Source organism: Meleagris gallopavo, chromosome 15, assembly GCF_905368555.1.
Source record: "Meleagris gallopavo chromosome 15, MGAL_WU_HG_1.1, whole genome shotgun sequence".
Lineage (NCBI taxonomy): Eukaryota > Metazoa > Chordata > Aves > Galliformes > Phasianidae > Meleagris > Meleagris gallopavo.
Genome location: NC_139418.1, coordinates 15,801,621 through 15,819,853, shown reverse-complemented (window position 1 = coordinate 15,819,853; position 18,233 = coordinate 15,801,621). Strand labels below are relative to the sequence as shown.

The window sequence follows — 18,233 nt, the reverse complement described above, 5'->3', positions numbered from 1 at the left end:
CATCACAGAAAAAGCTGTCTGCCAGCTGCAGTCAGGGAGGCATCTCCCCTCCATACCACAGCAATTAAAAGTTCATGTAATTATATTTGATCCCGTGCCCACAGAAGCCAAAGGAAGCCATTCATCGATTGTAATGGGCTTTGGAGATGCTTCAAAATTTCTCCAGCATATGCAGTCCTGACTCTGGAAACCAAAAGCATCCCAGTTTAAATAGGCTTATCCACAGTAGAAAAAAAAAGAAGTGTTTTCACATCTTTCTTCCATCTATTAAATACAACCCTACTAGTCCAGGCAGAACTGACCATCAAGTGCCTATTAAATGGACTATTTGTTGAAAGAAATAAGTACAGTGAGTCAGTGTTTACCCATGGACCATCTGACAACGACCAAGGCTTTATTTCGTTTGAAAGAAGGAAACTCCTTCAATCTAAAGAAATCAAGCCTTTTGCCCAAAAAGAAAGACATCTGAGAAGTGTAAGCCAGGACTGCCCCCTACTCCAGCAAAAACGTTTAAAATTGCCCTTGCACATCCACAATCACTAGATAACAAAAGTAATAATAAATGTAATAAATAGAATATGCTTGCTACAGCCCTCTTATTTGTGGTGACTTCTGTTTGATATTTTCAAGTTTCATTTTTTCAGCTTTCAACCACAAAGCCAAATATTCCACCGGGGATGGGGAATGACATTCACAACATTCACCTTCTCCAAGAAGAAACATTCGAACCTCTTGCAATCCTCTCTAGTTTCCTCAGGTGAAAACAAGTCATGATCCCCAACAATTACTACTCTAAAGAAAAAAGCCTCAGTTTTAAAATCAGATCACATAATATAACAGTTTATAATAGATTGTGTGCATTTATTTTTTTTTAAACATCCCTGTTGTTTTTTTTCTAGGCTTAAGTATATCTGCTCTGCAAACACTGAACGCTCATCAGGTTCCTGAAGGAGACTTGTTGGATTGTTGTACAGGAACTTCTGAGGGCTGACTTCAGAGATGACCATCCTTAATCATTGCTGAGAAATCCCCAGGCAGCTCAGCAAACCCACCGGCTTTATTGACCAGTGTGTACTTACCATGTTGGCATTTTCTTCCCGAATTCCAAGGAGTTTGCAGTCCTTCAGACACCTCATTTCTGAGACCACACTGAATGGCAGTCTTCTTGGCTGCCACTCTTTTCTCCACTCCCTCCACACCTGTACCTAAGCCTCCTGACAGATAACTCCTTTGGCAGAAATACACTCAGTATAATAAGCTTTTGTTTCACTCTCAAGAAGTGCTTTCTGTTCAGAGATTGCTACATTAAACCCTCCAAACAGAAATCAAGCCTTGCCCATTCTGTGAAGACAAAAAAAAAATCCACCTGAGCCTGGAAATTCAGTGTTTAGAGCCACTGAACTCAAAATCCAATCACTACTGGCAAGGAACATTTTCAGAGCACCTGCACAACCCATAAACTCAGTATTACTTCCAAAAATTGTTATTTAAATTCGTAGGTGTTCTGGATACTTTCGATGGTAAGTAGACCTTGGAGACCCAAATCACATCTCAACTCAGACTTGTGGTACTTTCACAAAATTTTGTTCATTAAATTCTTTTTTCCACCAGAGCAAGACTGGACTCAGTCTGTACATCAGTAATGAACTGCACCACACACTCTACAGTTAGATAAATGCCTCCACATCTAGGAAGCAAGACTGTTTCTCTACATCTTAGATCCTCTTCAACAACCCAAAAGCCCTCCTCAGATTGAGGCTGACTGAAGTCTGATAAAACAGAATTTCCTCATTAGAAAAGCGGTAGAAAATCATTTGGCAGAAGTTTGGTCAAATATACACGTGCCAAAAACCTAACAAAATTTCTTCTACAGCAACAGCTATTATTTAAATTGTTCAAGTCCCTCTGCTGTCTCAGCCTCACTGGGCTGCAGAGCCCTGGCCTGGAAAGCCATGACCACCATGAAAAACACAAGAAATCCAGTCATTGCCCAGATGACAAGTTACACTTGTACCTGGCCTTTCCTTTCATACAAAGGAACAGTGCTAGTTACAACCTCTTTCTGATATACAGGATGCCCAAAGCAATAAAAGTAGTTACTGAATAAAAACAGGGAAAGCATTCATTTGTTCAACAGCAGAGTGCCTCCCACTTCACATTATACAAACAGAGATGAAACAAAACTGCATGAAAACTTTCAGAAAACTTCTAAACAAAATCAAAAATGAGTAACCAGAAGGAGCTCTTTGATGGCCAACTCTTATGCAGCTGCCAGGAACCACCAATGAGCCGCTCACAGCAGCAAGCAACCATTACTAACACCAATGCAAAGGAGTACGCAGGAGCAGGACCTGAGCTCAACGTTCAACGTTCTTGCACTGTGTTGGAGGGGTTGGGGGATTTGAAGCACACAAATGCATTGAAAGCCTTGTTCAAGCCTTTTTTCCACCCCTAAAATGCTCCCAGGGTCAGAGTTCAGATCATCTGCTAGCACTCCAATTCTGACTTGCACCCCCACGACTGTCACGTAATTCTGTGCAGGAAGAAAAACTTTGCATTTAAAAAAAAAATCTACAAGTCACTACTTTAAAAATCTGTCAGGCAAATGCTAGGAGGCAGCCTTTGAAATCTGGCAGCAGTACACCCTTTCAAATGTGTAAACTCATGTTTGTTTTAAGAAGTCACTGCAAGAATACTCAACACCAACAAGCAGATTGAAAGAAAACTTTCCTACCTTTTCTTCTTGTGACTTCAAACCTTCCGGATATCTATAAGGAAAAAGAGAATTGTTTGTGGTTTTTTGAAAAGTACAAGAATTGTTCAAAGCCAGCAAGAACAGAAATCCCTAAAAACATTAGTCACTGTCACAGAGAAGCATCCATGAAGTTCTACACAGCAGCTGAGTAATTGCAAATAAACATTTAGGTTTGTTCACAAATATTTTGGTAGATTAATACATCACCTGAAGTGATTCATCATTCTGCAGTAGGTTACATGATAGAGCACAATACCTTACCTTAAATTGATTTTTTTTCAGTTGTTAAAAGGTTTTATTATTTTTATTAATATACTAAGAATTTGGGATCAAGGGGGGGAAGAAAGAATTAGAAATCTTTAGCAGGACCTGTCTCAAATACCTGAATAATTTCAGAATAACCAGGGTACTCGTGCTCACTTCAGTATTTGCACAGCTACATCTGCTCTGTTTCTTGCAAAGCATCACTACTACCTCCCACCATACACCTTTTAAAGACACACACTGCTTAAAGTCCCAGTGGGTACTGCACTCCCAGACAACTTATCCACTTGTACTAATGGTGGTGATACTTCAAGGTAATAAATATTTAATTTCAAGTGGGAAAGTTATTCACAGATTAATTACAAATGCTTTCAATTTCCATCACTAAATTATTTCTTGTAGCCAGTATTGAATACAGTGGGGTCAGAGGCCATCCTTCCCATTACCTGCTCCGTGTCATTTTATCCTGGACACTGCCTGCTCATACAGGATCAGCCCCCTGGGCACAGTCCTACAGCTGGAAGATCCCAAAGATGCTCAGGTGGATGCCAGCACAGTTTCTACCAAAGAAGCTGGGGACGCATCAGATGCCAGCACTGGTGCCAGCAGCTGCTTCCCACCCAGCCCCATGCTGGCACCCAGGGCTGCCCTTGCTGCATTAGATGAACCTTCACTAACAGCTCACCTTCTGCTTCCCTTTTTTAAAAGCTGTTTTCCTATCCACATCCCCTACAGCACAGACACAGGGAACAGCAGCAAGCTTTCTGGCCTTGCACTAAACACTCATTAAGCAGTCTTTTCATCTTGTGGATATGCTTTATTTAACTTCATTTCACCCCCTTAGTGTTCATTGCTCTCAGATGTTTATCTGAGAATGAAATAAAAAGGTGTTTTCTTTCCTCCTTTTGATAGGAAAATAACACACACAGCCTTCCCAGCCACCTGAGCCTTCTGACCCACCTGATGCTTATTATGGTTTTTATTTGTGCTTTGTTTGCACTTACAAATAACTCCCTGCAGACCGTGCTTAGACAAAGGGAAGTAAAACCGTGTAGTATGTCATGAAATCCATCCACATGCTGCCACTGGAGCACACAATGAGAAGAAAAAGCTTTTCTATACGACAGAAGGTAGAAATAAGCAGAAGCAAAACAAGCTCAAGGAGAAACAGCAGCACCTGCCCCGCTGATTCCTGCAGGCCTTGCATCTCCAAACCTGGAGGCACCAGACAGGATCACATCAACACGAGGAGTTTCACACACAGCACACACTACATGGCTGCAGCTATCTGTTTCCAGCCCTTTCTGTCCTGTCACCCCAGGTTCCAGCAGTGACATCGGGGCTCCCAGCCAGGCCTGGTCCTCGCTGCAGGCTGAGGATGAAGCCCATCACACGCCTGGGCCTGGCCTGCTCCACCCCAGAGACAAACTGTAGCTCATCCATCATCACTATTGGTGTGCACACCACAGAGGGAGATTCTCTTCCCTGCAAGGGACAGACACGCTACCTTGAAAACAAAGTTCTCGCCAAAAAGATTATCAGAAAGGCAGAAATAGGCTCCTTGGAACCCTCTGTGCTAACAGAGGGAGATAAACAATAAAAAGGGGTATTTGCTTATAAAAACATTTATTCGTTATTCCCCATAGGATTCTACCTCAGTGATCTTGAGAAATATGTGAAATGGCAGTCAGGATTAGTACAGACTTCAAAGCATTTATCCTCTTTAGGCAGCAAAGCTCCGAGCTGTGTAGGCAGTTACACTCCAGGGACCTCTCAAAGCTTTTCAAAATATTAGTTTGAGAGGTGGGGCACAGGATGAAAAAATCCAGACACAGCCTGGTATCATTAAGCCTGTGTACACAGAATATATGCAAAAGGGAAGAGTACTTTTAAAGTTCCTCTGGAGTCCCTCGCTGCAACAAGCTGCTTGAATTCTCTGCAGTTCAAAGGCTCAGAAACAGTAAAACTAATTATGACTATTATATTGATCAAAAGGAAAAAAAGACAACCATGCACTACAAAAAATTCAAGTGTCAACTCTCTTGTATTAAATACCCTTTTGGTATTTCCATGAAAGAGCTGTAGAAAAAAACAACACAAAGGTTGGTCTTCAAAGTTCCCCTTCTTTCACACTGCTTCCCTTTATAATAAGAAGCCCTAATGAATGTAAACTATCAAAAAAAAAAAAAAAAGACAGTACACAGAGGAAAATCTTGATAGCAATTCAACAGGAGAAGATGAGGTCATGCTGCAAAACATCGCTTCGTTACCTGGGAGAATATCAGTGCCTGGTACACTCTCTCACAGAGAAAAGGCCAATAGTATCGAAAGCAGGAAGTATTGCAGAAATGTAGACAGGAGCTGAGAAAGGGAAAAAAGAAATACCCAACAGCTGCGGTAGGACCGCAGTGGCCACAGAAAGGCATCAGCTCCAGGTACAAACAACTCAGTCCCCCCAAGTAAAGTGGAGCTACAGCAAGGACTCGTTTTGTTCTTAGTTTGCCTGAGCCTCATTTCATTTTTACAGCACAGAAAGTAAGAAATGATGCTAATTTCCCTCCTTGAGGGTCTGCTGAACAAGGCGACCTTTCTATTAACGATCTAACACGCTGCTCAGACTCACTGCTGGTACGGCTGGCCACAGCACAGCACTGTGACGCACGCTGTGACGGCAGCAATCCTCACAGAAAGGAGCAGTCTCCCCTTCTTTGAAGAGTAAAATGCTGTTCTCCAGTAAAAAATCACACAAGTTTTAATAACATCAGCAGAGAACCAAACTGTTTTGATAAAATGCCATTAAAGTTCTCAGATGCATTGCCTGAGGAACACTGTTCTGCAGAAGACAAAGCAGATGGTTATATATTAGATTTATTCCACAGCCACCTTTTGGTGACTGCAAATTTCTTTAACTAAAAATCTAGTTTTACCAGAGCATAGATCATAAGTTTTCAGTGAAAAAATTTATCCCTTCTATAAAACTTCACGAAAACTGTAGCATTAATGCAACAGAGCAATTTTATTTGTCAAGACTCAATTTCGGCACCTATTTCCTTCCTTTTAAAGTCAGTTAATCGAATGCAGAACAAAGGGCCCCTCTGCTCTGTATGTGAAGTGCCTAATCATTGTTTATGTGGAAATCAATGTAGTATGTTTGCTCCAGCATTGCTTTTCACAAGACAACTACCTACTGGAAAACTGCTCTCTGAAAGACCAACCAAACCTCCATCTACAAATCAGAGCAGTTGCAGTGTCATTAAGTACAATTATTAATTCTATCTAGGTTAGATGGAACAAGGAGAAAGAGCAACAGTTCACTGCCTTCTATTACAGCTTCACTCCCCCAGTAGCTGCTGTGGGGAAATGTTACACACATCCATGCATGATACTCATGCAATTTAATGACTTTTTTGCACCAAGTCTTTTTCTGCTTTTGCAGAAAGGGAATGATGATCTTTTTGAAGACAACATTGAGATGTCCTGCCAAGACATAATAGCCAGTTTGTGTTACAGGCTCCTGATTAATGCTAAATCATGGGCGCACAGAGTACTTCTGGAATAAGAATCACATTTCATTCAGAACAAACATGGGTAGGTAGAAAAGATTTGTACAGAGTTAACTGCAACTACACATAGGGAATACATAATGTAACACACTGCTTGGTGGCTGAGGAGCTAGAAATGGATTTACTGGCAGTCATTAGTGATAGAAATAAGAGGGAGTGCAGAACAAGGCTCCTCATCCTGAAACACTGCTGAAAAGCATGCAGAGTCCAGCACTCTCAGGAATTACATTAAGTAATAGCACTTTATACTCTGTTTCTAATTGATGTGCAGTGTACATTCATAATCCACCAAAAGGGAGCAGAAAACCTTCTGTAACTGTTCTTGTTTTTTGTCCCCACACATCCACATGCACTCCCATGAAAATCCTGGCATTCTGATTTGAAGAGTGAGAACACTGCAACATTAGGAATTAAACAGTCACAATTACATCTGAAATCAGGAAAGGCAAGTTCCTGTCTGCTTTCCTTCAGCTGAAACCAGAATACCGCTTCTTATAAACCCCTCCCCCCCCCCCCCCAGAAGTACATGACCAGCAGCAGAGCAATAGCCCAGTATAACATTTTAAGGAGTGAATCTTTACAAAACAACGCCTTTGTATTTCTGTTTCTTTTCTTTCCTTAATTCCCTCCCTTTCACACACCACTATTTAGATATTTGTAAATGGCTGTGCATTTGCTATTCTCATCACTCAAGCATGCGTCTAACATGTACCAAGTTTGGTACCAAACAGCCCTTTAAGGGGCAGTTTACAGCAATTCAAAGGATCATTTTGCAGTGTTTTCAGTCTTGTCCTTTAATACTGATGTCTATTTCATCACTAGATGATGAAATATCCTAGTTAATAAGGTTATTTACTTAAAATAACTATAAGCAAATGCGAGTGTAGGGGACTTGGCCAAAGCCAACCAATGCAGTGTGTGGAAGAGATGCAAAAGAACAGGTAACATTTCAGATCCATGGTCCTGCTGTTGCTGGACTGTAGCAATCCTCTAAGTACTAACGACAGGACTGCAGTGCTTGCACTTAGATAAAGCAAATTCAGCACGTGCAGCTGCACTGATGGTGGGTCCATCAGAGAGTTAGACATTACATCTGCGCACACCAAGTCTCCAGGGAAGTGCTCCCAGGATCAGCCTAACTGCTGTACGATTTCCAAATATACAGCCCTAACTCATTTAGCAAATTAATAAAAAAGTAGCTGTTCTATTAGCAGAGTGATATGGCAGGGATCATTTTCCCCCCCTTCAGAGCACGTTCTTCCTTATATCAAGTAGGGAAGTCAAGAAATTTGCACTGACACCTAATGCAGGGTGGGTGAGCCACTCTACGTATGGGCTGCAGCACATGCAGCTGTTATGACAAATATGCAGCATGCTTTAACAACCAGGATTTCATGTTTACAGTCACAAACAGTATAGTTTATTTTTAAAGAACAATGTTAACGAGAAAGAATATCCACCTCACTTTTTTTGTCCAGGCACAAGAGAAAAAAAAAAATCACACTACTGTTTAGAGAAAGCTTGGAATTGGTACAGAAGTTGGAAATCCAGATTTACCCTGTCTGGTAAGAAAGAGAGAATCTTTAATGTCCCACATCCCACGTTATCATCTGCTCACGTAAATGGTCACCAATTGAGATAATCACTGCCTCTGATTTTACACACTATTTTTGGACTTCAGATTAGAATCTCAGGTAGAGCTTCATAAATTTCCACATTGTGATCTGGAAGCTCAGGGGAAGCCTGTTACAGGAATTCCGAGTACGTAGATGTATCCTTTCTAATATAAAAAGCCAAGGACTGCCCTGCTTGATGCTAGAAAGTACTGTAAGTCACGCTGCCTTCCCTTAAAAGCCATTGCTATAGCCTTTTGTGAATGGAAGATACACTACACATGGGAAATAATGGTTGGTACTTAGTATTTTAAGGTTAATTAACTTCTGAAGAGAATATCAGAAAACATAACCCTCCAGCACATCATACCCAAGTTAAAATCATCTCAGTCTTTTTTTTTCCCCCCCCAATTTGCCAAATAAGTTTTAGTTCGATGTTATTCTCTGCTTCAGGCATATATCAGCATTTCCCTACCTAGATACAATTTTTCACAGTTTGCTTAACTGTGACATTAGAAACCAATGCAAATTTGATTCCTGCTGGGCAGTCTGTGCCACAGCTCAGCAGAGCCAGGAACCCCCATCCTCACAGTCCCTCCATTCCTCAAGAGGCAGCATTCAGACCTAACCCAACCCAACTCCAGATGAAGGACCCTAACGTGTATCCAAGCACCATGAAAATATTCCATAGTATTCTCAACTGTGGATATGCTGATACCCAGGGCACAGAAGAAAAGCTTTTCATCTCCAAAGGGATAATACACCAGTTGAGATTTGGAATGGTCTACAAGCAGCAGTTGCAGCTTATTAGAGATGCCACAGATGCACGTAACAAGGAGTGGGTTATCAGTAAACAGCTGAGTGATACAAAAATAAATGTAGGCCTTGTTTGTCTCCCTTCACCTTCATTAATGTTTAAAGGAGGGACAGGCTGGAGCCCAGCACAGATTTTAATTCAGCTGTTTCTTTCCTTCCGTTTTGCAAACTGACTTACAGGCAGGAAGAGCACACACACAGCAGAATACATTACTAATAATAATTCCTAAAATAAATACCAGGATATTAGATCTTCAACTGCATATAAAATTGATACACTGCGCCTGTCTAACTCCAAGCTCATGCTCTGAAATTATGCCTCTATTTGAATTATAAGCAAAAGCTTTTATCAAAAGACTTTGCAGTTTTGTATGTTACTTCCCAAAGAGCTCCCTTCCCAGTCAGATTCAGAAATAAAACTTTGCTGGGGGAAGGAGCACAAAACCATCCCCATCACTCCCCTGCTGCTCAGATTAAGCAGCTGCAGCATTAAGTGAAACAACATGCAAGAACCTGCAGGTGATTAGAAGTTCCAGGAGTAACTGATGCTCCTGGAGAAGCACAGTTCAGTCTGTGCGTGGGCACCAAGGGATGGCTCACCCTGTGCAGGAGGGTTGGCACCACACAGCTGGCTGCAGTCACAGTGCAGGTGAAGGTGACATTTATTACGTGCAGATTTTAAGTGGTTCGGGTGCCATGCAAGTCATAACTAATGAGCAAGTCAAACAATAGATAATCTACACAGCCAAAAGCTTCCAGATGCCAATAAGAAAACTGTAACACCTTAGAAAAGAACACGTTTTCAACAACCATTAGCATAAAAATAAGTAAGACTTGGCACAGCTACACATGATGCTTTGAGGCTGATTATGTAATTAAAGGCATAAGGTGACAATCGTAGGCAAAAATGATCAAGGAACCCAAGTCCGAATGAGATTATTTCCACAAAATCAGAGCAGCTCTGGTTCAGTGGCCCAGAAGAGGCAAAATGCCCACCAACCTGGGAGCTATCAGTAACATCCCAATACCGCCTTTAGACCAGCAGCGACACAGGATTATTCTCAACTTTCACTCTATCCAGCCATTACCAAATATGCCAGGCTACCTGCCAGCTGCACCCTGCAAAACATAATAATACAAGATTTAATGGAAGATGCAGCACTGTGCCAGCATATTTGTGTTCCCTTCTGCAGGTGGAGTCCTGCTGATGACCTGCAGCAGTGCTCTGATGAACCACCAGCTGAGAACTGTGCCTTCCCCTCTCATAAGAGAAACTTGCCCCAGGAAACATGGCAAGCAGCCTGGCTTCAGCACAGACAGAAAAGCAGCCTCATACTGACTGCAACAGAGGGAAAATATGAATGTTAACTAAGATACTTTGGTACAGTGCTCCAGTAGCTGAAAAAAAAAAAAAAAAAAATCAGAGTTACTATGAGTGACCTCAGAGCACTGACTCTGAAACTGCATTCCTGAGAGCTCCTTCCCACACAAGGAGGGAACAGAGATCCCAGAACCCAGACGTTGCCTCAGAGGCACCTCAGAGCCCTTCTAGGAATGCACAGAGCTGTCCGTGAAGTGTGGCCACCTCTAATCATAGAATCATAGAATGGCCTGGGATGAAAAGGACCATCTAGATCCAACCCCCCCGCTACGTGCAGGGTCACCAACCACCGATCAACCTCAGCACAAAAACAACTTTGCCCAATGCAGAGCAGAGCCTTTTCCATAAGTCTCACCCCAGAGCTGGTAAGCTCTATATACTCAGGAGTTTTGACACGTACTCTGCTCAGAAGGACTTGGTTCATGATGGCTCACCCCAGAAAGCTGCAGATCCCAGCTGCACAGCGCTCCACGTGCAGCACCCAGGAGCTGTAGAAGTGCTGGAGCACCCCGTGGAAGCAGCCTGAGAAGTTTCACAGTGCAAAAGCAACAGCAACATCCTCCAGAATTAATGTGGACCAGGCAAGCTGATGCTTTTCAGCGCAGTACTAACACCATCCTCTTTAATTAGGTTTCCTATTTTAGTTCATTATATACCCAAGGAAGTTCAGACTGCCTCCACATGTTTATTGCTATTCCAATCAAGACTAAAAATATTTCAGAAAACAAATCTCTTCTCAGGAACAGCCATAAATCTGAGAGGTGGAAGGCTGAGCATCAGGGAAACATCAGTGCAGTGCTGGAAAGTTAATTTCTCATGCAGAAGGGCTGTATATTGCAGTCTGTGGCCTCAAGACTTATTTTTCCCTTTATAAATGCAAAGCACAACCGCAATAATTCCACAACAGACCACGAAGAAATCGATTTGGCAATCTGAACATAAATTAAGTAATATTTTTGATTCAGTAAACTTGTTGTGATCTACATAGGAACAAGTAGTAGTGAAGGTCAGTGACCCACAGCCAAGCATTTGCTTTGATGAAGTTTGTAGGCGTTTCAGATCAGAGCACACTCCAAATTATTTGGCCTGTAAATTAACCCTTTATGTATTCCCAAAGCAATTTCAGAATCACTAGAAGCTTTTCCATTTGTGATTCAACATTTTAAACGCATGTGAATGAAATTACATATTAATCAGCAGCCACGTTTTTGGTAACTAACAAACATTCCTAATGAATAAAGAGCAGCATGGCGGGATGGCACAGACCGCAGCCTCTGAGCTGCCAGATGCCACGGGTCCCATGGATAAACAGCCACCAGCAGCCAGCACAGGAGATGAACTCCCATCTGATCAAAGCCAGATATCACTAGAAAAAGATTAAATGGCTTGTTTTGTTACAAAATTTATTAAGACTAAATTTTCTGAAAGATAATGAATGCATTTTGAGGGAAAACAGCAGTTCTCAATTTCACTGCCCTACCTTAAAGCTGCGTTCAGTATTCAGATTCATTTTGGTGTTGCACCATACAAGCATCATTTTTTGGAACAAGCTTTCCATGCAGTTAATTTATTAAAAAACCTGAATTCTGACACCCCTTGAAGCTATTTTAACTGCATCCTTTGTACATTAAAGTTTTAATATTCACACCTGATATCAATTCTGTACAAATCGGAACGAATACATTTCCAGCTTAGATCCTTTCACCTCAAGCAACATCAAGTAATTGGTGCAATAACTTCATGGTTTTTAGAGCAAGATCAAATGAATGAGCGCCTTTCATGTCCTGTAATAGTTCTACAGTTTATATTAAAAAAATCATTTGAGTAATGAATTTAATTATTCAGGGTAACATTTTCAAAAATCGTAACAAACATGCATTAGTGAGGAATGACTTCATTTTGAGATGCAAAAATACGTCAAAAACTTATTTTTCTTTAATAAGAGGGCAAAAGTGATCTAAGGCAATACAGAAACATGCTTAACATCACAGTGCCTGCATACGGTGACTCCAGATAGCAACAAAATACAAGAGGAGATGAGGGCAACCATTTCCTTCACTTTTGCAGAACAGAGGAGGACACCTCAAGCAAAACACCTGTGGCAGAACTCAGAATTGCACAACATCCAACTCCATTCAAAGGATTGTCAGGCCTGCTAAACAGTAAAAAGCATCTTTTTCACTGCCTTGAGCTGCTGTACTGTAATTAAGCACACAAACAGAGGTATTTGTAGTTGGAGTCAGCCAGAAGAAAAGGAATTCTCCAAGTAGAACAAAAAATCCTGAGACTTAAATAGATCTGAGTGCTGCAGGAATCCATCACGGGCTCATCGTTAGCTTGGCACTGACTGCCAGCACACAAGTGTTTGAGGCAACGGGAGTCAAAAAATACCAGTGTCCTTCCTCTTGCCTCCCCACCAGATCCCACTTTCAACCATTTGAGCAATCATTTAGCAAACATATAGTAATCAGAAACTCATTAAATAACTAAAGTTGTTCCAGTATTCATTGTTCTATTCTTATGAAAATCACATTTCTGGAGCTTTACGGCCCTGCTGTCCTGCCTCTGTTTCAGCAAAGTGAGAATCTGAGCAGAAAGATCACACTGCAAATTCTGGTGAGGACAGCCTACATAGGACACATCACAGAGCAGGGAACAGACTCCTAACCAGCATCACCACAAGGAAAGTCAACAGTGTCACCTTCAGCACAGAGTGGGTTCAGCTGCTACACCACTACCACAAACCCAGGGCTTGAATGCTGGCGAGCATCACCCACTGCATGGATGCACCCACCTCCCCTTCAGGCCGTGCATTCAGGTCCCCTTATGCTGGATCAACATCACTGTCACTCATTAAGGCCACACCACCACCTCAGCACGTTCCTGACAGCACTGTGCTTTGCAGCAGGGATCCTGTGGCCTTTTAAGCTTGCTGGTCCCCTCAGAACTATGCATGCCTCAGTTTCCCTTTGGCTAAGCAGAGAAAGGACTTCCTCAGGTTTCACCTGAAGTCTCAGTGACTCAAATAGATCCAGGTCAGAGTTCGCTCGTTAAATTTAGCTCAATTGTCCCAATGCCCCAGGACAGAGCGTACCACGGAGTCTTTGGGGGCTGAGACCACATCTCCACTACAACCAGGTGCACAATTTTACTCCCAGAGCTGCAGCTTCTCATACTTCATAGTCTCTACACAATCACTGTTTCTCTGCTGACCTCCTCAGCATGTGCTTTCTACAAATACACAGAGATATAAGCCCCCACTTGTTCTGTCTTCACAGTACAGAAAGCCTGAGAACAGCACAAACAGGAGCTGCAGCAGCAGCCGATCTGCCGTACCTCTTGGTGCAGCCTCCCCAGGTCTGAGTGCGGCCGTCTGCTCCCATCCAAGTCCATCCATCCCCTTGTGAACGACAGGAAAGCCCCAAGCAAAACGAGAGACAACGGAAAACTTCTTGACTTCATCATTTCACGTCTGTTGAAAACAAGAGAACAGTCATGAAACAGCCTCAAAATAAAACCCAGCTCAGACTCAAGAAAGGGGCAGGAGCCAACAGAGCCCACCTCCACTTCATAACTGCTGGTGGGGCTTTGCAGACTCCCATGGCACATTCAGTGAGACACAGTCTTCCTATTCTGCACCCATCAGTGTGCAGGCAATGAATTCCCATATGGTAACAGCTTTGTGAGCTATTTCCCCACAGGGCATGCTGCTCTCAGCCTGCTCCTGCACAACCCCTGTGGAATTAGAGCACTGGGATTTCCAAACCTGTAATGAGCAGCAAGCCATACCAAACAAGGTGATGTGACTAAAAATCATTATTCCTCTCACAATCAGAGGATGATGCTGCCCCGGGGCAGAGGCTGAGCTCAGAGCTGCAGGGCCAGCAGCAGCTTGGGGCTCCAGCTGGCACTCAGGAGCTGCCATGCCTCTCCCAGGTGACAGCACCTGGCCAGTGGTCCCTGACCCCACCAAAACCTGGGAGACCCACAACAATTCGGTACCAAAGAGGTCTGATGTGTTGCTCCCACCCCTCATCCATGTCAGCCTCTCCTGAGGCTGTGATTTCTCCGCTCTCTGGCAGGGAATTAGAAGATGTGAAACGTGGCTTTAAGAGTGAGCTTGTATTTTTTTAGTTCAGAAGAATACAAATGCAAGCTACTCATAGGGTTGCCAGGTGGAACTGCTGCATGTTTGCTTATGTGTATAACCCCAAGCTAATGCCTGGAAGAGCTGCCAAGAGCATCCCAAGGCACAGCCAGCTCCAGGAGAACAGCTCAGCCAGAGAGCTCCGCATCTCCACCAGACTGTGCCATTACTTCTCATAAAGAAAATACCAAAGGAGTCCTCACCCTGGTTCCATTTCCACAGGAGCTGAGGCAAGCTTTGACCTTTCACAGCATCTGCTAGCACAGACCATAATGAAGCATAATGACCACTTAATGAAGCAGGAGATGGCATTTCTATAACATGCAAGTGACAGGCTGCTGCTTGGTTTGAGCAGTAGGCATTAACAAGACATGTTACCTGCTAATGGCAAAATTAAGCCCAGCTGTATTAAGTCACCGTGACATACCTTGCCTCGACAGAGCTCATTTTACAGCTCTTTCATACTGTGCATTTGCTGCAGGGTATGTCCAAGGCTTGGTGCACCGCTATTAATTTTGGAGCCGTGACCATTCACACCAATGCTGCCTTGGTCTGTTTGCTGCCCAAATACACTGCCAACAACGCCAGCACAGCCAGCAGTCGCTGCACACCACTCACCCATGCAGTTAAGGCATCGCTTTTTCTCAGCGCTAATGTAAACACCCTGAATTGAGAGCACTCAGGACGAAATCAAAATTTATTAGCCTTTCTAAATTCCAATTAGAAGCCTCAGATGTAATGTTACTGAGGCTACAAATAAATGTTTAATAAACCAAAGTCACTATATCAATAAGCTACAAGTACATTGTTACATTATGGATTGCTCTTACAGAGCAGTACTATTTCTCACGTTTTACAGAGGTATTTGGTATTCTCTGTTGATAGCATCACAGCAAATACTCTCACTTTGCAGTTCTGGAGACCTCTCATTCGTATGCTGCTTGAAATTCCAGTCCTAGAGCAAAACAGAGAGCTGGCTACTTTCATGTGTATTTAGTAAACAACTGCTGAAAAACACTATGATGCTTGGATTAGGATGCAATAACACTAATGAATCCAACACAATCACAGCACTGCAAGCTCACACACAGAGACCCGGCACAAAACACGCTGCTGCACAGGTGAAACCATGAACAACATCTGCAGCTAAACACGAGCAGCCCCCTGGGATCCAAGGGGGGAGGGTGGAGTGCCACCCACCTGCTCTCTGCAACCTGTGAGAGCAACCAACCAACCAACCTCCTGTGCAATGCAAGCACCGGAATTAAACCCGACTATTTTCAACTAAGGTGAGCACCACATTTATGACATCTCCTTTGGTTTCAGGGCAGTTCCTTCCAAAACCATTCATGCTCTTGTGCTACAGAAAAGCTAAATTCACCTGCAGCTCATGGCTCCTTGCACTGATCTAGAGCTGCAGCCTGGCTTGCAGCTGGCATTGCTTTACCAGGAAAGGCTCCAGCAGCGCAGCAGCACCATTAACAGCCCAAGAATGGTCCATCCTGTACTCAGATGGGTTTGTGCACACACCAACACAGGGATAAAAGGCAGAATCAGTGCAACGCATCTGAATGAAGAGAACAGCAAGCAGACAAACCAAAGGCACCAGCACAGGTCTCAGGGCTGCTCCAGCAAAAAAGAGGGTCACCTTGAAAAGACAGGGACGGATCCAAGGGCCGGTGGAGCACTGAGCCCCCGAGCTGCTCAGAGCACTCGGTGATGCACAGCCAGCAGTCAGGCTGCCGGATCACTGCACAGAGCTCACAACTTTTTCCTCCCCAGCACAGAAGAAGCGTTTGGAATTCCTTGAGATGACCACAAGGAGATGAAGCCATTCACCCAAACCAGTCATGGGTTTTCTGTTCAGGGCTCCTTCAATCGCAGCTTGGTTTTTTGGTTTTAGGGCTGAAAAATTAATAGCTCACAATAGCTTTCAATAATTTCCAATGAGCTTCACATTAGAATGAGAATCAACTTAATTACCTGAAACGATGGCTGTTGCCATAGCAAAAGGAAAGCATTCAGACCAGAGCTTTACCTCTGTAAATTGGCTCTGATGACACCAGATAAGAATCTGATCCTCATTCCTCTGCCACCAACCGCTCCGATTGCTTCAGCCTCATCTAAACAGCATTTCTGGGCTCTGCAAGTAACGCTGACATCCAGAAATTCTCATCAAGTGTGAGAAAGTTACAAAATTAAGGAAAGATCCGTTCCAGAAAAGCCTTTCAAGCACGGCAGAAGGAAGGCAATGATTTCAGCCAGCTCTCTGCGCCATCTGACACAGACAAAGTTTGGATGCATTAAGAACTCGCTGGAACCAACTGCACGACTGCTGCATTGCTTACGAGCAAAAGCACGCTTATGAATATTTCAAAGAAAATTTCACTTTCAATTCTTCAAGACACTTCAGCGCTCCCAGAAAGAAACGCTGGGAAACATCAGCCCCGCGGGGACGAAGGACCACGAAGAAACTCCCGAACCCGACAGAGCCGTAATGCTGCGGGTTGGCTCCGAGGCTCAGCGCACGGCAACACCGCAAAACCACTCATTCCCAAAGCAAGAAAGCGCTTTAGACAAGACAGAATGCCCGGGATTGCCACCAGTAAGAACCGCACCGCTCCGCCGCGGTGAGATAACGGCACAGAGGCGCCGGATGCCGAGCACCGCCCGCGTCCCCCCGCCGCTCCACGCGCGGACCCGACGGGGCGCTCCGGCTCCACAGCGCCACCCGGAGGCCTCCGGGAGAAGCGCCATCCCCACTCGCGACCGCGGCGGGACGCTCAGCACCGCGGACGTCGGCATCGCCCGCTTCGGTGCGGCCCTGCCGCAGCACTACGCCGGGAGCGGATCGCCCCGACCCCACGGAAGGAACCTTCCCCTCTTTTTCCCCACGCTGCGGGACTCGGGGGGCGGAAGGAAGATCGCTCTCCGAGAACTGACGAAGCCGCAGCATCCCCGGCAGAGCGCACGGCGGAGGGTCCCCCGCGGGCTCTCCCCACACAGCAGCAGCGCTCCGGGATCGCGCACGGCGGAGGGGAGCGGAGGGGCGGCGCGGAACCCCCGGCGGGACGGGAGAGCTGCGGGCACGGCCGCGCGGAACGCACTCACCTGCGGGACGGCGGGACGGGGCGGGAGCGGCGGCGGCCGTGTACGCGCCGCGGGCCGGGGCGGCCCTATTTCTGCTCTCTGGGCCGGAGCCGCCTGACGTCAGCGCGGCATTTGCATATTCCACCCAATCGCCGGCACCTGTGCGGGACGGCGGGACCGCCCCCACGGGGCACGCGGGGATGGGGACGGTGGCACGGGGGGGACCCGACGGGGGGCACCGGGAGCGGACGGCGGGGCCGCACCGTCGGGGGGCGGAGGGCTGCGGCGCCGTCCCGGGGCGGCACACCTGGAGTTGGGGGGCGGGGTCCCAACCGCCCCGTGGGGATCGTGCTGCCCGGAGCCGGCAGGACGTAGGAGGGTCTGCTGGGGAAGGGGGATCCGAGGGATCGTGGGGGCATCCTGAATAGGAAAGGTGTCGGGCTGCTGGGTTTAGCCTCCGCACACCCCAAATTTGCAAACTAACTGCCCCGAGCGCCCTGCTGTTGCAACCTCACAGCGTGTAGCCGCTCAGTGGGGCGGACATCCACGGGGATAAGGGGAGAACGGCGCAGCCAGATCACAGCTGCTCCACCCCAATGCACTG

The 18,233-nt window shown here is 45.1% G+C and overlaps 1 protein-coding gene across 3 annotated transcripts in view; it reads right to left on the bottom strand.

The window, feature by feature from the left end:
* Positions 1-17,748, bottom strand: part of FSTL4 (follistatin like 4) — a 187,198-nt gene extending 169,450 nt beyond the window's left edge. Inside the window, exons 1-3 of one of the 3 annotated variants that reach the window (XM_085236443.1) lie at positions 17,651-17,748; positions 13,729-13,864; positions 2,735-2,768 (exon numbers count right to left, since the gene is read on the bottom strand). In XM_085236443.1, the coding sequence (XP_085092569.1) occupies positions 2,735-2,768; positions 13,729-13,857 (163 nt within the window). In that variant the 5' untranslated portion in view covers positions 13,858-13,864; positions 17,651-17,748. Of the gene's footprint in view, positions 1-2,734; positions 2,769-13,728; positions 13,865-15,389; positions 15,408-17,650 lie in introns of those variants that run through there. The other 2 variants (XM_085236441.1, XM_085236442.1) reach the window with 2 other exon arrangements.
* Positions 17,749-18,233: the final 485 nt, after the last annotated feature.